The following is a 26550-nucleotide window of genomic DNA, read 5'->3' on the forward strand; positions in this document are numbered from 1 at the left end:
CCCCACAGTCCTGGCTGTGGAGGCTCGTGTGTACTGCACCAGAGATGAAGCCTGGCCAAGTCCTCTGCATTGAGAGCCCGCTGCTCGAGCGGGTGGGAGCGGAAGGTGAATCTCTTGTCTTCCTGTCCCTCCCCGTCCCCGATCGGAGTCAGCCCAAAAGACTGCAGCTGGTAGGATGAAACTGCTGCTCATACTTTTGCCACTTCGTTTTAGCTCACAGGGCTGTTTGTAACATGGTAACTCTCTGTGCTGGTCTGACATTGCTCCCTGCTAACCGCTGTGAGTTTGCGTTGCCTTCGTTCTCTCTGTAACCGAGTTTGTGCTCCTCATGTATTAGCATACATTTGTTCGCAGAGCTAGCCATTGACTTCGAAAAGTTAGTACACTCGTGGCATTTGAAAAACGCGAAAGGTCTTTTAATAACATTCAAAATTGTTCTGTAGATATCTGCAGAATCCGCAAAGATGTTCCTACCCATCTGGACTTTAAAAAACATTTTGTCCACTCAATGATAAGTATTTTGAACTCGTTTCCCAAGTTGCGTCCATGTTTTTGTAATGCAAACAAAGATGGCAGCCTTGATTTAATCCAGACAATTAGTTTTTAATAACTCCGTGGCCGCAGTTTTTTGTTTTGTTTTTGTTTTTCATTAGAATGATTAGAAGAGTCTTTCAGTATTTTGCAAATACGTTCAGGATACAAGTCAGTTTTTAAGCGGCCTTCTAATATAACTGGTAAGTGTGCTTCCAGTTTGCTCTGTGACCAGGTCTGTGCTAAAGTGGGGCTAGCTTCAACTCTATGGGATTCCCCATTACTAGTGCCCTGAATCTCTCACTATATGAAAACTTGTAAAAACTAAGTAATGTATGGTGAAAGCAAGTAACCAGGGCTGTTGCTGCAGAGATCACACGTGATATTTTAAACAAGTTATTGAATAAGACTAGCCAGGGTTGCTAATCGTTTTGAGGTAGAGGTGTAGTAACTATGGTTTTGCTGCACTATTCATTGTCTGTCATGTTGACCGTTGCAGAGACACACATGCCTGATGTGCTGTTTCGTGCAGGTTTCTTCTTTTGACACCATATAAGTAAAGTGTATTTACAAAGTAAATTTCAATTAAAGATTAAAAAAAAAATCAAGGCTAATAAAGACAGTGCAACAAATAATACATAAAGTAGACAGACAGATATTTACGCAGGTGTGAAAAGAGAAAATTAAGTTGTCTTTTTGAGGGTGACCACAGATATATATATATATATATATACTCAAGGAGCCATGACTTTGAGGTTTCAGTCTCAGTCTTCTCAGCTTTGAGCTGAGGCTGCGTTCCAGTACCCATATGGCTGCTCAAGAGTAAGCTTTAAAAAACGATTTAGAATGTACCAATACATAGTGTGTCAATGGCAATATGCCATATGTACCACGGTGTGCTTGTGCATCCAGTCTTATTTTGTAGTATGGAAGCCAACATGCTTTTCTGGCCATTCTGACTACAGAGAGCCCAGACAAGTCACACACAAAACTGGATAGATGAGCAAGACAATCAGACCTTAAAGGACAATATTATTTTAAATTACTATGTCAAAATTCTATGCATTCTGGAATATTCACTTTGCAAAGGCAGCTGAAGTGCATACTGAAAGGAACAAACCTGGATCTGATTATCTTGAACACCTGCTGGTAACATAAAGTTGTAATAACTCTTAAATGCTGTGATAACAATCTCAAATTTAACTCTAAATCTCTTGGGGAACCAGTGTCAAGATATTAGGAGTGGAGTTGCAAGAGACATCTCTGAAGATGTGCTTAAGAGTTTGGCAGTTGCATTCTAGGCCAAGTGTTTGTCTGTCCTGACTTAATTTTCTTCATTCATCAGGAACTGCTTAGACCACTGCAGTTTGACCAGCTTCAACAATCGGCCCTCTCAGCATAGTAATGAATCATAGTGAAGCCCGTGAGGGGTCTGTACCAGGCAGAAGACCTTCCAGTTCTGCCTCTACGATATCTGTGGGTGCCAAGGGACAAGCAGCACAGAGTGTTCAAAGGCCCAAAGAAACAATAACTCCCTTCCACAGCTCCCCCATAGTTGGCAACGATGCATCTCTGCGTAGCAGACGACCAGTAGCTTCTGGGAAATTACTAGCATCTCCGGACAGCTTGTTTCTGGGCATATCTGGACATCTCACTACTCTACCCGTCAAAGAAAAACCTGCTGCCACTGGCGCCACCACTGCTGCTTCAGCTACTGCTAGAAGCTCAGACAACCAGACTCCTAGTTCAGGCTCTGCACAAGCCACAGCAGGAGAAAAAGCACAAGCAAGTCCTCTTATTGCCAAGGTAAACAGATATACTGTTTCATTTTAAAAGGTGTTTAAAAAATGTTGATATTATTTAAGTTTCCAACTATAACCTGAATTGCTGAACAGTAACTTTACAGTTGTCTAACAAGTGAGGAAATTCAGAGTTGTTCATACTGGTGAAAGAAATAGTGATTAGGGATAGACCGATTATTAGGGCCAGTCTTTGGTATTTTCCGATTATCTATATCATTTTTTTATTAACAGATTTTCTCTAAAGTAAGTTTGCTCATTAGGGATAGATACCGAGCTTCGGTATTAAATTAGCCCTGGTGTGAAATTTTTCAATACCGGAGGATAGATAAGCTTCAGCATTAACAGTTCCACTAACGGTACATTAGAAAATATGAAGAACATTCTGTCTCATTTCTGGAAGACGTGTCTGATGTGTGTGTGTGTCTATGATGCACTTTTGCTTTCGAAATTAAAAACTGTGTTCTGTCTGTCGAGGCTAGAGAGGAGTTAATTACATTACACGGACATAGGCTAATGATTAAAAGTAAGTATTCACCAGCTGTTTGTTTAACTGTGGCTGCTTTCAGAAATTTTGTCTTCAATTCAGAGCATCCTCTCATCTATCATTCAGAATTTCAGTTTCACTTTCAAAGCGCACAGAACAGCCGCGATCTAGTGATCTTAGGGCTGCAGATAAACTCTGTCTTTATTTTCACTTTTTCTCTAACTGAATGTTGGTATTAGTGGTTGAAGAAGTACTTGTAACTAGTAACTGTTTTCTTTACTAATTAAAATCACAGTAAAAATATTGTCAAAATCCTGCATTCATTTTATACCTGCAAGCCATCATGCGACACTATCGTCTGGAGTCTTTTAGAGCACGCAACATTGTGTGGTATATGTGAACAAGTTAAACATGCTGAGTTGGTGGGTTGCGGAGCAAAAACTTTCATGATGGCTTGCAGGCGGCATACCTACTGAGGTAAAGAGCAGCAGAGTTGCACGCAGCCAGTATGAACAAGCCTGTGAGCTTGAGAAACCCTGAAGTTACAGATATAAATCTCTCACAGTAGAAGTGTAGCAAAAGCCATCTGTAAAAAGACAGCCAATTGTGAGGCCAGATTGACTTGTAACTGGTGATTTGTCTGTATTTCCAGCACTTGTAGCCAAATACTTAGACTTTTCATCTATTAATATCTTTGTACACATTTGCAGATCTTTGTACGCATTGACAAATCTTTTTACACATCGATAAGTCTTTTTACACATTGACAAATCTCACTACAGACACACAGATTGAGATACAGACACACAACTCTCCATACATATTTACAAATAGTTTTGCTACAATTGTTTCACCTTCAAACTGCAGTGTACCGAAGACTGTCTCAAATACACAGGTTCAGACCTCCAGGCTTTCATACATTACAAACATAAGGAAGCCAATCTTTTACCTAGAGTTAAGTTCAAGCATTTTCAAGCATGTTTAGTTCAAACTTGTATGACTGAATTACTCAAACAATATATGTAGTGTAGAGTAGTTTTACAGTGTTTGTGTGCAACAAGCAAGGAGGGGTGACTGGAGAGAGAGCCAGGGACTTTGTAGATCCGTACATTCTAGAAGAAGCAGCAGTGTAGCGTTACGTCTAAGCCATTTTAAGGCAGAAAGGATTATTTTTATGGAAGAAATGCTAAATATGCAAGTTTGATACACAGAGACCAAGTTCTTAGGGGTTACATCAATGACTAAAGATGAACTTCATTTAAGAGGGACTTTTATCTAGCCCACTGTAATAGTATTTAAGTGTATTTGCGTATGATTTTAGCAAAACAACAAATCCCCAGTACCATTGTTCCAGACCTTTCGTGAAATTCATATGCTGAGGTTAAATGGGTTTTCATTTTCATTTTTGTTTTTGTTTTGTAATTGCTGAGTCCATTCTCCTATTTTCTGCTTCTTGTTAGGGTCCAGGCCATGACAAATGATTATTTAATGATAGAATTACAAACTGGCTTTGATGTCTTCAACGCGTTAGTCAGTATGACTAACAGTATTCTATGTGACGATAAAATGTCTTAAAAAGTGGTAATTCTGAGGACCCTGCAGAAAGCTGTTTGTGTCCAGACTAGCAGCCAGGTGTAGGGATCCTACTTGATTATTAATGAGTAATTTAAATGTGGAAACTGAACTAATTTCTTCTTTAGCAGTCAAGTAGCAATTGTATAATAGCTAACATGGTATTTTCAGTGCATCACACAAGATGATCTGAAATTTTTGTCACTATTTTCTGAAACTGTTGTTACCGTTGTTCGTCTTTGCTTACATTTAGCTTGCTTGACAGTTCATGATTGCTTTACACAGCTTCCAAGCTTTTATTCTGAACGATGCACATTCTGTAAGTCTTGCCTCAATATTTCCTTTTAACTGTGCAGTTTATTCTTTCGACTGCATGTGTTACTAATCTATAGACAGGGTCACATAAAAGTGCTAAATTAAAAAAAAAAAAAAAAAAAAAAAAAAGTTTAGTATGTTAAGGTTTTGTTGTACTCTACACTGGAATAGCAAAATCAGAATACACTGTGTGTAACTGTGCCGTCATGTGAATAACTGGAATGCTTCCGTGATATTTTTATTTTTGAAAAATATGTAGACATATTTAGGAACTCAAACAGGACAATTATTGGTGGAAGATGGTCAGTGGACTATAATTACATTAAAAAGTCAGTATGCCTATGCTGTACATATATGCCTAACTGTTGTAGCTTGTTTGTTCCTTACCTTTCCTTCTTTTCTTTTAAAGCTTGCTGGCAAAAAGACATCTAAGCCGGCTCTGACAATCTCACAGATGGCTGGACTGCCGTCTAATGCAGAGCTATATCAGAGCCAGAGAGGCAAAAGCCAAGAGAAGAGAGCTTTCTGCACCTCCGTCAAACCTCGGGCTGGTTAGTCTGTTCTTTCTTTTGCAAACTTTATGAGTCTGAATTAAACTTTCACTGATTGTAGGTTACAGTAGCAACAAAGAGAGCAACATGTGTATTTAGATAACAATCAACAGAAATGTTTTTGATATGTTTAGTGAGGATTCAGTGTAAGCTGGCATACGTAGCAGGGCTCCAGACTAACTTTTTTATTGGTAGCACCAGCCACCTTTGCACAGGCAAAACGCCTCACTTGCTGAACATCTTATTGAAAGACATTACATCTGGGGATGTTCCCTAATTCCCTCACATTGCAGACTATGGTAGATGCTGCTAGGTAGCTGCAGTGTGCTCAGACAGGTGTGTGTGCAAAAGTTACATGGAAAGAATGAAATAGTGTGTTCTAATGTCAGAATTGTCCAGATGACACCAACTAATTTTATCTACATGCCCTGTTTTTTTTTTTATAAGCAAAGAAAATGGCGCATGTAGCTGTGCTCCACTTTTTACAAACAGCATATTGTTAAATGTAAATACTGCGTTATACTGCATTTAAATAATAGTGGGAAGATAAAACCATTATTATGATTAATGGTTAATTTAATTTTGCAATCATACTTCTACATTAGCCATTGAATGTGAATGTATTGCACTTTTTCCTTCGTCGGTTCAGTCTTGCACCTGCACCCTAAGTATCAGGTGTGTCTAAGTCGGGACCTGTCCCTCTCTACCAGCCATGTTCTCTTTCCTCTTTTTTTTTTTTTTAAAGATTTATTTTTGGCCTGTTCTGCCTTTATTGATAGTGACAGTGAAAGATAGACAGAGAAACGTGGGGAGGAGAGTGGGGGAATGACATGCAGCAAATGAGCCACTGGGTGGACTCGAACCCGGGCCGCTGCGTCGGGGACTGTAGCCCCTGTACATGGGTCACCTGCCCTACCTGCTGAGCTATCCAGGCGCCCTCCTCTTTTTGTTTTTAAAATGATCAGCTACAAACCAGTTTATCTCTTGAACACACAACAGCTAAATAGCATCAGGCAGGGACAGACTGACCAGGACACAGAAGAAATTAAAGTATGGCTTGCCACCACTATGGCTAACACAATAACTGCTTGCGTCAGTGAAAGCGACACCATAACATCTTAATGATCATCTTGCATTCGCATGAATGCAACCACTTAAAATTTTAACTCGCACATTCTAATACAAGGTCACAGTCTGGAGCCCTGTAACGGTATGTGTACCAAACAAAGGTACTATGTAGTGAAATGTTTTCAGATAGCAGTTTACACTACATTTCTGCATTATATTATTCAAAAATATCAATGGCCTCAACCATTCTATTGTATATTTCACATGATTTATATTAGCAGACTATTTGACAAATGAATTAGTAGACAAACTAACACTTAAAAAAGTCCTGAAAACATCTCTCAATAAGTCCCTAGTATGAGTGATGGGGGCCTACATGAACAGAGTTTCTGCTGAAGGTGAAACAGTTTTGGTTACTGCACATTATATAGAATATGGATGCTAGACTGCTGGTTAGACAAAACAAGCAATGTGAATATGTCATCTTTGTATCTGGAAAATTGTAATGAATGAAAACAACGAACCATTTTGTAACATTTCACAGACTAAATAATGACTCAAATTCAGCATTCTTGCTAACACAGAATGAATGTTCTAAATGCACAAAATCATATTGTGCCTATCTTCAATTATATTTACTTTATGTTTTTACACTGTCATTCTTAATTGTTTGGATTTATTTATTTATTTTTTTTTTTACACTATATGGTGTGATTTTGCTTTCCTGCTAGATTTGGAATCTTGTTATTTAATCCTGTGAACCTCAAGCAGCTTCTGGGTGTTTCTTTGGTTATTTATTCTACAAAAATTGAAAAGTTGAAAGGAGATGTAAGATAAAGTCTAACAAACAGCACATCACAGCTGAGGAATTCAAGGAGAGGTGGAAAATTGAAAACCCCACCTCTTTCTGTTTTTACAGCTAGATGCAGTAATTTTGTAATTTTTGTTTTCTTTTGAAAAATAACATGCCTTTCAAACCAGCCAGTGGGTTTTGGGGTTCAGAGGGCAAGCAAGATGGGGCAGGAAAGTATCAGATGACAGGTCCCAAATGAGTCCTTTTATTTGTGGGGGAAAGTATTTTTGAATTAAAAGGACAGAGTGGTCCTGGAAAAAAAGGGGAAGCAAAGGAAGAAAAAAAAAAGGAGATTTCAACTTCAATGACTAAATGGTACAAGTCCGGTATCAAAATGTAACACATTAAAGTATCCCTTCCAAAAAACCTTATGCACAATACAGATACACCTAAACTACTCAAGAAGATGAAGAATCTGGCAGCAATCAAAATTTCTCACTGTGATTGATATTTTAACAAGGAATGACATTCAAATTATTCAAAGCAAGTTTCTCATTGACGTTTTTCTTCTATGAAAAGCATATGAAGCTTAGTGACTTTTTAAATGTGTATGTCCTCTTATAAACTGTCTTTGTTCTTATAGCGACACCTACAATTGTGAGAGTTACAGCCTAGTAATATCAATGATATTTATTAATCAAATAATTATGAATACACGCATTCAGGTGTTAGATGTGACACAAGGTCTTTAAAGTGAAAGGATTTTGATGACCTTTGATACATTCCGATTCTAAATTGTCCATAGGTGGGAATGTGAGTGTGCTTGGTTGTCTGTCGTAAGTGTAGCCATGCGATAGACTGCCGACCTGTGCAGGGTGTTCCCTGCCTTTGCCCTAAGTTACCTGGGATAGGCTCCCCCCCCCCCCCCGCGACCCTAGTGAGGATTAAGCGGTGTATAGATATGGATGGATGGATGGATGGATGGAAGGATGTTACTTTACTGGTAATGATGTCAGGCCTCCATTTTTTTTTTTCCTAGCAGTGAAGCGGAAGAAAAGGAAGATGGGAATGTACAATCTGGTTCCCAAAAAGAAGACCAAAGCTGTTAAACTGCACGAAAAGGTAGGTTCATTTATTTATGTGTTGCTGTGTATCAGACCCACTCACAGTACCATGAACATGAACCCAGATGAGCAACAGAATCTTTTAGGTGACAAGTTCACGTTTACATACGATGCAGATTTTTTCCAGTTCGGCTAACCTACAACCTTTAGTCTAAAATAAGAGGTAACTTATTAGCAGCTTGCATGCATTGATCTTTTCATCATATCCTAAAAAACCCAATGTGAAAATGTTAGTTTCTGAAAGTATTATGTCAAAAAATGTAATCCTTTGCTTCAATCAGAAAGAGGAGCCAGGAGCCTGCGTGGAAAAGAAAGACATTGCAGGAGAAGAAAAACTTGGGATACTACCAGAGACTGCGAAGGCTGGAGAACAGACAGCTGTCATAAATGAATCCCAAGTACGGGAGGTGGAATCTGAAGAAGGCAGCCATGTTGAATACACAGAACTGGCTTTGGACTGTCTGGACCTGAAAGCTCAGGAAGAGCTGCTCTCCCCCCCCCTGTCAGGTGGTCAAAAGATGTTACTAGCTGATTTGACTTTATTAGATTTATTGTGAAGTTGTAATGATCCCCTTTTAGTCAACAGAGAACAGTCTTTATAGATGACACTCTCAGAGTCTTGCTGTGATCTGTAGTGAAATGACAAGATGCACATGTACAGGTGTAGCAGCAGATACTGAGGTGACAGAAACAGACCTGGCTGAAGAATTACCACTGTGCTGCTGTCGTATGGAGACGCCTAAGAGCGGAGGAAGCCTGTCTGCACTGGACCAGACCTGCATGGCAATGGAGAGCATAGATGGAATGGTAAAAATCACCTGGAATAAAATCATTGATAGCCTCCAAGTAAAAATTACATTTTCAATTCAATTTTATTTATATAGTGCAATTCACAACATATGTCATCTCATAGCGCTTAACAAAGTAAGGTGACGACCTGACAAATTTTGAATAGAGAACCCAACAATCCAAAGTTGCCTTTGGACTTCATCTGAAATCAGATAAAAATCTTATTCAGTTCCCAGAGACTTGTCTATTAGAGAAAATGCCACCTTATAAATAATTTCAAGCTCATTGAAGTAAAAAAACGCAAGTTCCCCAGCAGCTCTAAAAATAGATGTAAATTTAGTTTAATTAGTTTTTCAGGAGTTATATTTAATTTTTAAATTTGAGTTTAAACAAGTTGTGGTAGCAATTTTAGAGACAAATTTATTACTTGTAAGATTTTATAAGTTTGACATTTTACATAAAGAACATACACCGATTAGCCACAACATTAAAACTACTGAAAATTTTATGTTGCATAGTCTCCTAACATGCTGTTAGAGATTACATTCTAACCTGATAGCTGAGTGGTTAACGGCATACCACTTGAATGCATACTCACTTTGAATACTGGCTGGGAACTACTTGTTGCATGTTATTCTTTTGCTATATGTCCCCACATTTTTGTCTCTCCACAGTGTTTATGAAATAAAAGGACAAAATTGCTTTGAGATAGGTGTCAGTGTTGAACTTCTCTCTCAGCTCCCCTCTTCATTAGTTTTTCAAGGGAAAGTCTGAATATGTGCATTGTTACTGTCATATTTAAGCAATATGACGTCTTCCCTGTCTACATGACAGCATGTCTTACCAATTTGTTCTAACATAGCCTAAACCAGCTTTTGGTGTCCAATGAACCAAAGCTGCGTTTCATCTTAAGATCCATTTATATTTATTTATTTGTACTCAACCAAAAATCTATATGACATCTGCAGCTGGCTGATGTTCTGTGGGATCTAAAAGGACTGGTGGTAGTGGAAGTGGTTTTAATATTGTAGCAGTGTGGCAGGTTAATTGTTTGATTGTTTCTCCCCAGCTGAGTCGTTGTCAGAGGCGAGTGATGAAGGAAGAAATGATGCGACCCTCCAACACGGTCCATCTGCTGGTTCTGTGCGAGGACCACCGTGCTGGCATGGTCAAGCACCAGTGCTGCCCTGGCTGTGGACTCTTCTGCAGGGCGGTGAGGGGAAACAAAACACACTCACATACAATAGACATTGCTGAGGCCTGACAGTACTATTTTGCTATATGTTGCTGCAAGGGCTGGTCGATATGGACCAAAAGTCATATCCCGATATATTTAGGCTGAATATCGATATATAATATATATCCCAATATTTTTTCCGTGAAGTAAGAGGGAATGTACAGTCAAAGTCAAAGCCAAATGTAACGTGTCACAAGTAGTTTTATTGAAACCAGCACTTTCAGTGAACAGTTACAAACTGAAATGAATAAATAATAAAACAATACAATGGGTTTCTTCACCTGGTTCATGAATAAATACTCAGCTGTTGAAATAACAATAGAATGTAAACATAAATACCGTATAGCAAGGAGTACCTTTTTTGAAATCAAACTCCTGTAAGGTGTTTTGTTCTTGTTGTTCTTGCTACTTCATATTTTTACTCCATTAAAAACTCCACAATGTTTAGGCCTATGTGTCAACATTAGTTACTAGTTACTTTGCAGTTTGCTCTTTCAATCCAGAGAAAAACTCTAGTTTATCATAATTAAATATATGTTACGTTGATGATATCTTTCTTATACAGTCTATGGTGCAGAGACCTCCAGGGATCTGTTTCCCAAAGCAAGTTCAACAAACTCTGAGTCTAATCCTGAACTCTGAGTGGATGTACTATGAGATAGGAAACGCTGAGTTTCCCGTACCAGAACAGTGGATTTGAGTTAGTTTAATTAACTTGGAGTGTTATGACCTGGAGTTAAGCGCGTGCACCACAACTGTAAAAAGCCAGCATCAATGGAGCCCCGATTTGACGAGTCACCATGGCAACGGGGAAGTGGAGGGCTGCCTTTTTTTTTTTTTTTTTTACCTCACTAGAATTGGAAATGTTAATGTGCTCATACAATGACACAACAACTTGATTTTCACCTGACAGGGTTTTTAAAACACCTGAGAATTCTTAAGCAAGTACCAGTTCCTGCCCAATAAGTTTGTTGTGTATGATCTCATCATTTTGAGAAAACAGCCTCATATTCAGGAATGAGAGGGGTTGAGTTTGTCTTCATGGATAGTAGCTGAACATAAGGCAAAAAGGTTGGGGACCACTGCTCTAAATGTCACAGATGATTTTTCCACCCTGACAAGAAGAAAATGTCACTTGAAATGTTTTTTGAGTATTTGAACACTTGGAATATTAAACAAATAACTAAACTGCTTGTTCTCTTGAACTACTGTGTTTTTCCTGGTCCATTCCATAGGGCAGCTTCATGGAGTGCCGACCATATGGCAGCATCTCTCACCGCTTTCACCGTGACTGTGCCTCCATCTTGAAGGATCGTAGGTTTTGCCCCCATTGTGGAGAGGATGCCAGTGGGGCAAAAGCGATTACAGTACCGAAGGCTGATCAGTCACCTTTTGTGCCCAGATCCAACCTTGAGCCGTCTCTCCCTGCCATACCTACTGTGGCTACTCTGCCATCAGTCCCAACCACACCTGCTGTTCCACAAATACTTAGAGCTAAGAAGACCAGTGAGCCTCAGAAGGGCAGAGACAACAGCCAGAGCAGGTGACATAGCACAGATGAGGCTCATGTCATCTTGTGTTCTTATCGAGAAAAAGTGAAGACACCACTTCCTTCTCAAAGTGAACAATCTTAAAATTTTCAGATAATTTCAGTTTATATTATATGTATTATCTAACTGCTGGTGTTGTCTCCAGGTTAAAAGATGAAGATGTGCGTGCTGCAGACAGACTTCCTAAAGAGTCACTGGAGAACATCCTGATGGCACTGGATGATGAGAAGTAAGGTTAACCATGTGTGCAATGTGGGCTACTATAAAGTTTGCATTTTATAGGAATAATTGATTGAGGTCTTTATGTTTTTAGCCTGAAACCAAAGAAAGTGAAGTACCCCACCAGGCAGCTGTACATCTCTGCAAAACAAGGAGACCTCCAGAAGGTCATTCATCTTCTAGGTAACTTACATATGTTTTCTGACATAGAATAGCCTCAACTACAATGACTTAATGTATGCTTTTTAGCATCGGTGTAAGGTCAAAGTTGGTACATTACAGTTGATGGGAAGGATCCTAACGTTTTGATGGAGGGCCAAAACAGACGTACCCCGCTTCATGGAGCAGCTTCTGAGGGTCACCAGGAGATATGCCACATGCTCATCCAGGTGAGGAGACAGTGGCTTCACTGCAGACTGCACTACAGGGCCTGTGTTTAGAAGAACCACTTACAGAACACACTTAAACTCACCTCTTTTATACCTTTATCATCTTTTAAAAATATGGTGAAGGCATTACTTACCGATTGCTGTACCTGCTTTTAGTGTATTTTATCTTTAAGCCTTCTATTGTTATGTTTTGTTTGTGTATTGATTTTTTTTTATTTATTTTTTTTAATGGATGTATTCCTTTTATTGTATTTTCTGTTCTGTGCTGCCTCTTGGCCAGGTCGTTACTGTGAATGAAACTTTGTTCTCAATTAACCCACCTGGTTAAATAAAGGAAAAATAAATAAACAATAAAACATACCACAAAGTGTGCCTAAAAAGTGACTAATAATAGACCTGGTCCTATCTGTAGGCCTTGGATTAAAAGAATTTGATGGGGCCTGCAAGCAAAGCACAAGCCAGACCAGTTGCCAGTCCATCACAGAGCCAACATAGACAGACAGACAGCTTACGCCTACAGTCAATTGAAAGTCATTCAATAACCTACACTGCACATTTTTGGACTATCTGAGGAAACTGGTTCACCTGGAAAAAACCCACACAGGCAGAGTGAACATGTCCACCACAAGATTTGAGCACAATTTGAGAATTCTGAGCATGATTTGAGCGCTCTGCTAGCGCCTTCTGTAAGTGCTAGGCAAATTAAATAGTTTGTGTATTTTTTAATGAAAAAAGAAGTAAATAAAAGCGCTCGCTGCTGCAAATGGACATCAAACATAAAACATTTCAGAGAACCCAGTGTGATTTCCTCTGAAATGCTTTCATCTTAAACCAAAAATATTTAATAGATTATTAAATATAACAAAATCAAGCAGCAAATATCCATATTTGAAAAGATGGAATCCTCAAATGTGTGCCATTTTTGCTTAAAAATGACTACAATGATCAATTGATCAAAATCCCCAAATCCATTCCCATCCTGTGGCTGATGTCAGTGTGTAATTCAGTGATGTTGGGAAGCTGTATGTATGTATGCACACACAGGCTGGAGCCAACCTGGACATCTTTGATGAGGAGCAGAGAACACCATTGATGGCAGCGTGTGAAAACAACCATCTGGACACAGTGAAGTACCTACTAAGAGCCGGAGCAGCCACCAGTCACAAGGTGAGTTAGCACACAACTTGTCCTATCAGCCTGATGTCTGTTTATGCCAAGTCCTGTTTTTCCATCTAGCACTCAGTCTGATCTCATTGTGCCAACTGCTACCTTTGCTTAGGGCACTTGTAGTGCAACACCCATTGAATTGTTTTTATCCTCTGATTTTTTTTTTTTTTTGATGAAGTAGCAGTGCACACACTAAAAGATGTGCTAAATACAAAGGAAGTCATGGTGCTTTCATGCGAATCAGTTTGCAGTTGAAAATATACTGAAACAAGTAAAAGAAAATGTATAACAAACTTAACAGAAATGTATATTCTGTAAATCATATAATCATTGATTTACTCTTTGAGTTTACTATCTCAGAGTCTTTATATATCCCCCTCTCAAATTAGTCTCTAATCACTTTGCTTTAGAAAACACCTTTTAGCTTTTAATTTTAAGTCAAAGCTTTCCCTCTTTTTGCCCATGACAGTACAGTGCTGCTCTGCTGGCATAACATGGAACGCTGCTTTTATATAAGTAATTTTTCTTAAATCAACCATTCCACATATTCATTAACTTCTGAATGTCCGTTTTTTCACACATAAACACCCTAAAAAGAAGGAAAAACACAGCAGAAGAATAGAAAAAATCAAAGGACAAAACAATTACAGTCCATTACAGCATATTAGCACACATGTTGCTACATCTATTCTGGATCATCTGCCCAACCTTTTAATCCATTGAGCTTTTAATATACAAGAGGAAATTATCTCAGACCTGTGTAGATTTGACTTTTCTATTGCTCAGCCTAGCTGTTTAGTATTCAAGGGAAGCAGTTTCAGTCATGAATTAAACCCATTCAGGGAGTTCTGATGTTCTTGTGGTCTTCCAGATTTACAAAGCAAGTCTTTCTGCAATAATGAAGTAAGTACGTAAGTGATCTAAACTGTGTTTCGGTGACCTCAAGAAGACATAGCTGAGGGGAGTCTGGTAGCGGCCATTTTGTCCACTCTCCAAGTTTTACCAGAACCTTCTTCCTTGAGGGTTAAACTACGGAGCATTCCCATATTGCATATAAAATGTGCTACTTGCCTCCTTGCATTGACAGGAAAGGGGGGAGAAGAATGGGGAGAGACCTGCAGCAAAGGGTTGTGAGCAGGAGTCGAACCCACAACCGCTGCGTCGGGGAATTATAGCCCCTGTTCGTAGGTCGGATTAAGCGGTGGATGGTTGGATGATGGAGCACTATGCATTATGTGTATAACATTCAACAAGCTGAAGGGAGAAATGTACAAAAAGAATCTGCCTCTGAAAACTTGCATTATGATGAGCTGTGAGTTGCTAAAAGGCTAATTACAATTGAGTGGAACTGCAGAAATATATAACTATTGTTTGTTTGTCACTGCTAGAAATCACACTTCAAAGATTTGCGGATGCAAATCTGCCTTAATTTGGAGTGCCACAGCAAAGGGTCTGACTAATTGTATTAATAAGACTTACAATATTATTACAACAATTAAAACATGTTCTTCATTGTTAGGTATTCAGTATATATTGATGAGCAAGCAAAAATATTTTTAAAATTGAATCTTCCACACAAACTGTGCAAAATACAAAGTTGTGTGAATATTTTTGGAATCTGCTGTATATACTAATTTGCTTCAGTTTTTGCATAAAGTTTATTAGAGCAATATATGTCAGAAGCAAACACCAGAAGAAAAGGAGAGTCTAAAGAGTCATAAATATGTGACTGCTTCCATGAGAAGGAAACACTCATTACCCGATTGACTAATTTCAAGTGAACATGTATAATTACCGCACCAACTCTACGGCAAAACTATGCTCTAGAGAGTGGGAGAGGATTAAGTACATAACAACCGTTGGACTCGTTTTGTGTCATTAAGTCTGTTCTAATGTCCATTTTCACCCATAAATTTCAACTCGAGGAGTCTGGAAGCCATTAAAATTTCCCTTCTTTTGAACTTGGATAGTGGTGGCAGCAGTGCTGTGTTGTTCAATGTGAATCATGTTGTCATCCAGGATATCATGGGTTTCACCTGTCTGCATCTGGCAGCTAAACTGGGACATTATGACATAGTCAGCCATCTGCTCTCCAAGACATCCAAATACATCAACTGTCAGGTAAAAGCACATGCACGAACTTGTTTCCAAACTAACAGCTAATGTGATGTGGATCAGAAACCATGTGTGAGTGTACATCTTTCTATAAGTTTTCCAGCTTGTGTCTGTGCAGGATGACGGAGGATGGACTCCCATCACCTGGGCTATCGAGTACAAGCACAAGGAGCTGGTCCACCTGCTGCTGGCCAGAGGGGCTGATGTTAACATAAGAGACAAGGTCAGTACACACGGCACACTGCTTAGTTTGAAACTTTTACGCACACACACACACAAATCTTTTTTTTCTTTTCTTTTTTTCATGATTTCTGTCATAATTGTGTCACACTGCACAGAAGGCGTTTCTGAGTTCTCTCTTCTTCAAGCCATGGTTGTGCTGTTTCCATAGAGGTGCAGCACTTCATATTGCAGTCAAGAAATTGCTCACAGTGGGGAAAAAATATATGGTCTTTACGTTAATAATGGTGTTATTTTGGCGTCCTTTAAGATACTGTGCCTTTCAAACTCATGGGCTGGTTTTGAAGTTGGAACAAGGTGGAATAATGGTTAATTTTTTTGTTATTTATACTTCTATTTTTATTTCACATTTTGTTTTTCTGTTTAAAAAAAAAAAAAAGCAATTTCAATTCAGTTCTATTTATATTGGGCCAATTCACAACTTATGTCATGTCACAGCATTTCACATAGTAAGGTGAGTTAGGTCATTCAGGCTGCTGTATCCTTAAGACATGCTTGGAATTTTACTAACTGGTTTCATTTGGCTTTGTAGATAAATATAACTGGGTGTCATCTGCATAAAAAGCAAAATTTAAGCACTGTTTCTTAATCCTCACTCACAACCGGACACACTGCTTTTGGGATCATACGTCCTCTGCAAATTTTGGGTGCCATGGAGGCCGTAGAGGTCGTAGAGGTAGTGGAAAGGTTGCAAGGGCTTCGTCAGAAAGGTGCAAGTCTGCCTTGCGAGTTGCAGGGGCGACGTGAGATGTTTGTTCAAGCATGGACACTAATTGCAACGTGTGATTGCCATGGAAATTGTACTCTTTTCTTGAGTTTGCCTTGCCACCTGTGAACATGGCATGCACTCACCACTCAGGAAGAGAATGGAACGCACAGAGAAAGTCAGTCACACTTGCCTCACGCGCTCGTGATGACGTACTGACGGCGTCAGTCAGTCTGGCGCGATTTTCAAAAAGCACAACAAAAAACAAAACAAAACAGAGATGCTTCAGCGATCATGTGATTTGCTGTCTTTTAAATTTTGTTAACATACTGACAACATTCCCTGAAAATTTCATGAAAATCCGTGCATAACGTTTTGAGTTATCCTGCTAACAAACAACCGTCAGGTAAAACATAACCTCCTTGGTGGAGGTAATTAAGAAATGTGAGAATCTCTTGCATGGATACAGCCAGTCAAAGGTGTACTGACCCATTGCTTAAAGAAAAGACAGCTGTATTCAGAAAATAAAGAAAATAACTGGATAAATTGGAATTGGAGAATGAGAAATGCGACAGTTAGGATTAAGGTATCCTGCAACAGGCAGTCAGCTGTGGGTTAGACTTCTTTAACTGGATAGGCATACTGGATTTATTCTCTTTCAACATAAAAAATAATAAGAGAATTTATGCATGGTTAGAACAACAAATTAGTAGGGCGACAGGGGTTGAGCTTTGGGACAGTACCGCCCCCCTCCCCCAAGTGGTCTGGCGGAGCAGAAGTGCGCGGGCATTTCCGCTATCAGCGGTCACAGTACTGTATTCACCATCGGTGGTGACCGAATATTCGGATGTCGAAATTGCTATCCAGATGCCAGCACAATGACTGAATATTCAGTTATTTGGGTCTAGCCCTACAAATTAGGTTACTGAAGTTACGTATATGTTGTGGTTTAAGTAGTGAATTCATAAAACTCTCATGGTTCTCCAAAGACAATGTTGTTTTCCTGTTGAATTCTAATTTCAGAATGCTCTAAAAGGTGTCATTTGTATAATAAAATTACTAAAATGTCTCCTGGGATACAATGACTCGCAATCCCCAAGACGATTTTAGTTTTGTATCTTGTCACCTTCTTAATGACTCTAAAATTTGCAGGTCTGTCAAGGTGATGCCTGTCCTTGTATGTCAGTCTGACCTATTCTCTTCCTAAATCCATGTCAGCTCTGACCTCTGATCGGCTTCTTGTCCAGGAGGAGAATGTCTGCCTGCACTGGGCAGCACTGTCGGGCTGTGATGACATTGCCCAGGCTCTGCTGGAGGCTCAGTGTGACCTTAACGCTGTCAACGTTCATGGGGACTCACCGCTTCATGTTGCTGCCAGAGAGCACCACCTGGAGTGTGTGATGTAAGTGTGAAGTCTGTTTAGATAAAGAAAAACAGGATAAATTTCATGTGGTGAAAGCCCAAGTAAGCCTGGTGTTATACTTTCTGCAGACTTGAAGGTCCACTAGACATAAATTTCATTATTTCCACTAGTCCATGAAAGTGTGTGTGTGGACCCCTCTGTGGAAATTCATGTTCAGCCTAAAATTTGTGCTCTATGTGGTGACTATGCTACAAGGGCAAGAGTGTGTGTGCTCTTTCGAAATGAACTATGCAGAATTTAGAGACAACTTAATGTGTGCATGTATGCAAAGGGGTCTTCCAAGTGGACTCCCATGGAAAAAGTAGTATAATAGAGATAGATATATATAGATACTTTATTCATTCCCTTGGGGAAATTCAAGATAGCAACAACTATGCGTCCGTGGTGCAGCCCTGTAATTCCAATGCCATGAAATTCTGTTAATTTGCTGTGATTTTGTTGTGGCTCAATATCAACCTTATCTATCACCTTTAGGTTGAACTGAAATGCAAACTTTGTCACCTGTCATCAATGTTAAACCACAATAATGCCTTTTGTGTTTCAATGGCAGCAAATTCAATTTCTGGTTGAAAGAAAAGTGACGGCTATTGGCAGCAGCAAATTAATGCCTTTGCTTTTTAATATTTGATTGATTTCTTGGGCTGCAAGGTGGCGCAGTTGGTAGCACTGTTGCCTCGCAGCAACAAGGTTGCCGGTTCGCGTCCCGGTGGGGGCACTGCGTGGAGTTTGCATTTCCCTGTGCAGCGTGGGTTCTCTCCGGGTTCTCCGGCTTCCCCCACACAGTCCAAAAACAGGTTGAGATTAACTGGTGATTCTAAATTGTTCATAGGTGTGAATGTGAGTGTGCTTGGTTGTCTGTCTCTAAGTGTAGCCCTGTGATGGACTGGTGACCTGTCCAGGGTGTCCCTGGCCTTCGCCCTAAGTCGGCTGGAATAGGCTCCAGCCCCTTCCACGACCCTTGTGAGGATTAAGCGGTGTATAGATAATGGATGGATGGATTGATTTCTTTATTTTCATGTCATGCACATAAGCGTTCCCAACCCTCATGGGTTTACAAGACACCAATATACTTGCACTGCTGCTCAGTCCTTAAAATATGTTACCTTCTATCTCAGGCCTGTTCTCCCATGAAAAAGGTTCCCCTTCTAAAACATGACTCAATTTTTTCATGGTTGTCCAGCGAAAAGAAATCACAATAAACAGAGGACATTTTACTGAAAAGTACCTCCGTTATATCTTCGTTTGCAGGACAGTGAAACATGAAATAAACCTCATTTTCAGTTTCACATAAATTACACAACAAAGTGGGACCCTTCTCTGAAGTAGCATTAAACCTCCTAGTCTTTAAGAGTCATGGTAAGGTTCCTGAGTGTAACGCTGAGGAACTTTACAAACACAGGGATCACTGTCTTTTGCTTTAATTATACTTCACATACAGTGCTGTGAAAAAGTATTTGCCCCATTCTCAAATTCTTTTTTTTTTTTTTTTGCATATTTTCTCCACTTTAATGTTTAAGATCATCAAACAAATGTAAATATCACACAAATATAACGCAAGTAAACACAAAATGCAGTTTTTAAATGATGATTTTATTTATTAAGGGGGGAAAAAAAAATATTCAAAGCTACCTGGCCCTGTGTGAAAAAGTAATTGCCCCCTAAACCAAATAACTTGTTGGGCCCTGGTCTCCAGCAGCAACAACTGAAGTCAAGCGTTTTCTATAACTGGCAATGAATCTTTCACAACTGTGTGGAGATATTTTGGCCCAATCTTCCTTGCAGAATTGTTTTAATTTAGCCACACTGGAGGGTTTTCGAGCATGAACACCCTTTTTAAGGTCATGCCCAGGCATCTTTCACATCAAAGGAGAAAGGGTCAGCAAAAATTTAAGAAGTGGCTTTGTGTGTCTTGAAGTCTGCAAACTTGTGATCAGATTCCTCCTGTAGCTTTACAATGGTATCAGCATACTTCTCACCACTGAATGGTGTGCCTCAATCCATGAGGGCCTTGCATGCTGGGAAATGGGAGAGGTTTGTTGGAGAAAGCTGGGCTTTCCATAACACAGGTTTTGTGGAGAATGCTCTGACACTTTCAGAGGCAGCACTGACAAGCTGGCCCTGGCCTTGTAATTTGTGGTTCAGGTACATTCAGCTCCTGTGTGATGTCAACAAGAAAACTAAGTCCATGAGTCATTTGGCATCACTTAGCACAGAAACAGCCATCCCAGCCTTCTCCATGAAGGCTTTGACTTCTGTTGTCAACTCAAATAACCTCTTCAAGACGTTTACCCGGCTGAGCCAACGTACCTTGGTGAAGTAGAGCACATCCTCGTGTGCTGACTCTATTTCTTCCAAAAAAGTGCGGAACTACCAGTGCTTTAAGCCCCTGGATCTGATATGGTTGATGCATTTAACAACAACAGATATCACATTGTCAAACTTCAGGCATTTGCTGCAAAGGGCCTGCTGATGGATAATGCAGTGCAGAGCAATGGCTTCCTCCACGCCCTACTCTTCCAGTTTTCTTTTAACAAGTGCCACCAGTCCATTTTTCCTACCTGTCATTGATGGTGCTCCGTTGGTTGTTATTCCAGTAAAACTCTTTGGTAGTAAGTTGGCATCCACAATGGCATCACACAGCTGGCGGATAATCTCCTGAGCGATGGTCTGGCCATGCATTGGAATCACTGTGAGCAACTTCTCCATCACTTCAAAATTGTCGTCAGCACCACGGACATACATTGCGAGCTGCGGTGTGTCAGTGACATCTGTGCTTTCATAAAGAACGACTGAGTATGTGTGGAAAGTTGGCAGTTGATCTCATGCAGCTGATCGTAAAAGTTGCCTGACAGGTCAGAAATGCGCTCTGCCACTGTGTTGGTTGAAAGCCTGATGTTGCTAAGCATGAGCCCTCTTTTCCAGACAGACTATGCTTGCAGCTTGCAATCATCTCACTCACCACGTAGCTAGCTTCGACTGCCACATTACTCCCTTTGCTTTGCTTGAAAAAATCTTGTTGCCTCAGCAGACATGTTTTAAGATTGGCGACCTGGTCCTCTCATCGCCCTGGTATTTTGCATACTCCTCAGTATGTCTGGTTGAGTAATGACGTCTGATGTTGTATTCCTTGTGCACCGCAACTTTCTCTGTGCATATAAGACACGTCGGGATGACCCTGTGATCAACAAAAACACATCCTGTCTCCCACTTCTCCTGAAATTGTCTGTGTTCATCGGCAACCTTTCTCTTCACGGCAGATTTTGAGAAACACATGACTGGGGCTGGGTGACCAAAAAAAAAAAAAAAAACACATTTGCGCTGGGTGACAGGATGTATTTTCCCTCCACTCTGTGACACTCCTGAATCACGTTGCAAATGACTAACTTTGCTAACTCGCGTTGTTATCACGAGCCTGAGCTATGGTAGCCCACAAGTGATTGAAAACAATATAAACTGCCCAGGGCAACAGCTCATGTAGGTGCGTGAGAAAAACGTGCGGGTCGCACTAATACTGAACTTTAAAGTCAAGTGCCCCCTGTTTTAAGCCATTCAGAAGTCGACTTGCTGGTGTGTTTTGGATTGTTGTCCTGCTGCTGAACCCAAGTGCGCTTCAGCTTAAGGTCACGAACTGATGGCCGAACAGTCTCCTTGAGGATTTTCTGGTAGAGGGCAGAATTTATGGTTCCATCAGCTGCATCATCTGCTGCAGTTCTATCAACAAGATTATCCACCTGTGTGGGACTAAGATGAGAGGAGCTGCTCTCCATTATGTTGGCATATGGCACTGAAGTAAATAGTCGTGGAACCATCTCCTTAAATTTAGTTACTGCATTATCGGATAGACATCTGCTGTAATGGAACTTTTTGATAGATGCGCCATAGTCCATTATTGTAAATTCCAATGTTCTAAAAAAAATGATCAGACAGAATACAGTTTTGTTTAAAAACAGTAAGGTGTTCGATTTCTATGCCATATGTCAAAACAAGATCAAGGGTATGGTTTCATAAGTGGTTCATAAGTGGTTTTATTTCATAAGTTCATCAACTTGTAGCATTAATGTAATGAGCAAAACAATCAAGTATGTCTGGGCTTATCCTACCTAATACACATTCAGGCAGATTATTGCAGAATGGACTGTGACATACTATGAGATATATAAGACTGCAATGATCAATTCAGCACTAATCGATTTGAAGCCTTAACTTGAGATGATGGAGCCCTGCTCTATTGGAATAACCTTGAAAGAAGATAACTGTCAGAAGACAGTCGACGCTAATTGAAAAATTGGAATTTTAAGTTTGATTGAATTGGGATTTTCAGATACAGAACTGCTGACAATGTGAAGTGGATGTTCCACAGTTTTTTGTTAACTTGGAATTTCTTATTCCAAGACAAATAATGATTTTGTGCTTCCCATCTCAATAATTGCCATTTTTTCCAATTCAGCATTTGTGTTTGTAAGACTTACCTTTTTTAAAGTTTCAAGGAAATCATCACAATCCTTCCTGAAAAAAATACAGTTAAAATGTTGTAAAAAGTGGATTTTCCAGTGCCAAAGCTAAATATAGGAAGACCTTTGGCAGAACATTTTTGATGCAGCCCTAAATGACATTTTGATGCGACAAAACTAAGTTGTTTCTACCCATAACAAAAAATTAGGCTCGAATTGAGTGAATATTAGTGGAGATATTGATTTTTAAAATTAAACATTCTTCATTTTAATAATAAATTATAAACTTTTATTATTTTAATTTCTGTTTAAAAAAAATCTGCATAAGCTATTGACATGATTACAAGTTCTAGCTGTTCCTTGATGTTTCTTGGATATTCAGTTTAAAAAAATCTGCCAAATCCTGTGAAAAATAAACAATTGGTGAGGCTTTAAAGATACTTTAAAAGCATTGCTGAATTTGTAGAAATTTAACAGAGAGGGCATATTTTTCAAAAATTGATAACTCAAAAAGTATTTGGAGTAGAGCTGTGGGATATTGCAAGATTCTATGGGTTAGGTACAAGTTTTTGCCTGGTTTATTTTAAGAAAACTCATGACCTCAACTGGGAGGGCCTAGTTGAGTTGGCATAGAATGACCTACATGTGAACTTTTGTCCACTGCTGTACATATCTGGCTTTAGGCTTAAAGTCTGCATATTGTTTATCCTATGTTGTTATCTTGGTAGTTAGTCTTTTTGTACATCAAAAACTTTGTCTTACCTATTCCCCAAACGTTTAACCTAAGCATCCACCATCCACAGGTTGTTTTTGTCTCGTGGAGCCAACATCTGTCAGAGGAACAGGGAGGGAGAGACCGCTCTAGAGTGTTGCAACGACGGCTCCAAGGTGTGGATGGCTCTCAACACCAACAAGAAGCTGACTGATGCCAGGAGAGGACGGGAATGCCATGGAGAAAGAGTACTCAGCAGGTAGGCTGCAGTATTGCTTTGTGTATGCATATCTGTCTGTGTTGGATGGGTTGTATAAAAATGTGTATGTTATTTTGTTTCTTTTTTTAATGCAGCATGTATAGGACTGTCATGTGTGATACATCACTTTAAGTAGTCAGAAATTACATTTGTCCAGAAATTACATTTGCTGTGCCCACTGAGGCTTTATTAACATTAGTTGAACTTTTGGAAAACTGGTTTATTCACTGTCTGTCTGAGAGTTAGATGAGATGATCAACACCACTGTAATATTTGTGTGTCAAGTACGGAGCAGGATGGGTTTTGTCTTGGCATAGCCTAAAGAGTGGAAGCAGGGGAACCAGACTTTCTCAGTCCAAAGCAAAAAGAAATATGTCAAACAACACTTCTAAATTTTGCTGTCTTTTGTATCTTATTTGTCTAAACTGAACACAAAGAAACTTTTTGTCTTTTGTGGGAACTGTGCTCTGAAATTTTTGTTTGTGTGTGTATATGAAGTAGTCATGATAACATTTAATCAGTGAACTTAGAAATGTTTGTAAGTGTATTTCTCAGTCTGTACTTAACACACACACATAAGATTGATCTTTGTTTAAACTATGTTCACTGGGTTAATAAAACTAAGGCCGAAGTAATATGTCCTAATATCTCTTAGGGACATTTCCCGAGGGTACGAGGCAGTTCCTATCACCTGTGTTAATGGAGTGGACAGCGAGCCGTGTCCCGAAAACTTTAAATACATACCAGACAGCTGTGTCACTTCCCCTATGAACATTGACAAGGACATCACTCACTTACAGGTGAGACTTCAGCTTTCAGTTAAGTATATATTAATTGCAGCACTCCAAGGAAGGCTTTAATAGGTTTGCTGTTTCTCCTTTACACTGTAGCTGTTCGATTACATTCAATGACATCAAAAATAATACAATAATGTAAGATGAAAACTGCAAAATGTCAGTAATACTTTTAATTTGTAACTGTGTCACTCAGCACTGCAGCTGTACAGATGAGTGCTTGTCCAGCACCTGCATGTGTGGTCAGCTCAGTCTGCGCTGTTGGTATGACAGTGTAAGTTAACACACACACACACACACACACACACACACTACCAAAATGCAATTGAAATTTAAAGTTGGATTTTGTTTTAGTAATACATTCCTTGAAGTTTTGCCAGTGTCCTTTACATTTAGAATAACAAATAACTTGTTCAGTGTCCATTTTACCATGTTATATTTTTTTGGCACTGTGTCACTTCTGCTTGGTTTCATGCTTGTGTACAATTTAATAATATAAAACATTTACTTAGCAAATATTAGTTTAACTTTGGGATCTTAGCAAATTGTTGTGTCCGTCTTCTGCCTCCAGTAATTCTGGTTTCAGACTCTCGATTTTTTTTCTTCCAAAAAAAGAGGATGGTGTTCTAGTACACATACTACCATCATGTATAGCATGCCAGAACAAAATTTAGGTGTTGGCAGCATTGGTAATTCCGAAAATCATTTTTCATGTTTCTGCAATGGTTGATACACCAGTATGTAGAAGATCTTTAACCAAAATGATATGTTTAATGCTAAACTATAATTATTGCCGTTATCCATAAATTTTCAAATTTACAGATTTACAAAAAAAAAAAAAAAACAGGAAAAATGCTAAAGCACATTATTATTTCTTGATTAAGAGGTCAAATTATGATCATTTACTTGAATTCCTGAACAGAAAAAATCGTATTAGTGGTTAAATGTTATGCTTGATGGTCAGTCTATATATATGTATAGGCTTAACAAATTAGACATGTTGTCCAATAAATCTGTTAAGCACTATATATGTAATCAGTTGCAGTATGCCCAAAATACCGGGATGTCAAACAAACATGTTTGTTTCTGAAAGTAGCAGATGGTCTCAAGAGAGAATCAGTGTTTTTATCCCCAAAAGCTGTTTTGTAAGATGTCTGTTATGGGTGTGTGCACGCAGGAGGGTCGACTCCCTTTAGACTTCTGTCAGCGGGAACCTCCGGTACTGTTTGAGTGTAACCATGCCTGCTCCTGCTGGAGGACCTGTAGGAACCGTGTGGTCCAGAATGGACTCAGGTGACCTATTCCTGTTTTTAGGATGTCCAAAGTAGCTATTCATCAAACAGCTGACTGTGGATCTTACTAGTGTTTGTTTAGTTGTATGCTCCTTCCAAAGTACAGTATTAGTTTTGGCTGAGGCCTAATAGTCAATTGATATGTACACTGTAGTTGATAGGGGCCTAGAGGTGGCAGTGTATATACAGTACCAGGACTTGGCTAGAAGGCAGTGATTTTATCCCTGGCCAGTGAAGAAAGGACACGTTTCTTTTCAAGGAAAGGGATTAGGTCTTGTCATGTATCTGTCTTTAATTAAAATATTATAATAATATATATATATAATATCTAATAATTAATATACATTTTCTGTCTTAATGTTCCTGTATAGTGGGCTGCTGCTCCACCAGCTGCTCAAAGAGATAATTGCCTTGATGTTGTTTGTTTCAGAGCCCGACTGCAGCTCTTCAGGACACAGAGGATGGGCTGGGGAGTAAGGGCCATGCAGGATATACCTCAAGGAACATTCATTTGCGAGTGAGGACAGGAAAGGATTTCTTGAGAGAAATGACTGAATTCAGTATTATGCAGCATAAAATATTGAACAGAAGCTGCGTCTGAGCTCTTTCCCTCTCTCCTGATGTTTCCACAGGTATGTAGGGGAGATTATCACTGATGCAGAGGCAGACAAAAGAGAGAATGACTCTTTTCTCTTCACCCTTGACAATAAGGTGATTTTAATTATTTTACATGAATTTTTGAAGGTGCACGAGCCAGGCTTGCATATTGGTAATAAAACGTAATTGGACACACCAGTGTTCACAAGAAGTGATGTGATGTTAGAGAGCCCAGCTCTCTGCAGACAAAATGCTCATCTATGTAGTTTTTTCACTTTGACTTCTTGTTTTGTTTTGGGGTTTTTTGCTATGGGAACCCAACATGTTGGTGATGCATAAATCACATAAATATATTTCGATGTTTGGTCCT

At 39.4% G+C, this 26550-nt stretch overlaps 1 protein-coding gene across 5 annotated transcripts in view; it reads left to right on the forward strand.

Moving 5' to 3' along the window:
• Window positions 1–111: 111 nt before the first annotated feature.
• Window positions 112–26550, forward strand: part of LOC103353859 (histone-lysine N-methyltransferase EHMT1-like) — a 31965-nt gene continuing 5526 nt past the window's right edge. Inside the window, exons 1-21 of one of the 5 annotated variants that reach the window (XM_008277028.1) lie at window positions 112–170; window positions 1877–2337; window positions 5114–5255; window positions 8156–8238; window positions 8522–8747; window positions 8902–9047; window positions 10099–10242; window positions 11502–11809; window positions 11962–12045; window positions 12130–12218; window positions 12318–12424; window positions 13469–13591; window positions 15611–15712; window positions 15825–15929; window positions 17900–18054; window positions 23330–23497; window positions 24153–24297; window positions 24488–24565; window positions 25469–25584; window positions 26014–26100; window positions 26216–26294. In XM_008277028.1, coding sequence (XP_008275250.1) covers window positions 1936–2337; window positions 5114–5255; window positions 8156–8238; window positions 8522–8747; window positions 8902–9047; window positions 10099–10242; window positions 11502–11809; window positions 11962–12045; window positions 12130–12218; window positions 12318–12424; window positions 13469–13591; window positions 15611–15712; window positions 15825–15929; window positions 17900–18054; window positions 23330–23497; window positions 24153–24297; window positions 24488–24565; window positions 25469–25584; window positions 26014–26100; window positions 26216–26294 — 2889 coding nt within the window. In that variant the 5' untranslated portion in view covers window positions 112–170; window positions 1877–1935. Of the gene's footprint in view, window positions 280–309; window positions 735–1876; window positions 2338–5113; window positions 5256–8155; window positions 8239–8366; window positions 8748–8901; window positions 9048–10098; window positions 10243–11501; window positions 11810–11961; window positions 12046–12129; window positions 12219–12317; window positions 12425–13468; window positions 13592–15610; window positions 15713–15824; window positions 15930–17899; window positions 18055–23329; window positions 23498–24152; window positions 24298–24487; window positions 24566–25468; window positions 25585–26013; window positions 26101–26215; window positions 26295–26550 lie in introns of those variants that run through there. The other 4 variants (XM_008277027.1, XM_008277030.1, XM_008277029.1 and 1 more) reach the window with 4 other exon arrangements.

This window comes from Stegastes partitus, unplaced genomic scaffold (assembly GCF_000690725.1).
Source record: "Stegastes partitus isolate 25-593 unplaced genomic scaffold, Stegastes_partitus-1.0.2 Scaffold86, whole genome shotgun sequence".
NCBI lineage: Eukaryota > Metazoa > Chordata > Actinopteri > Pomacentridae > Stegastes > Stegastes partitus.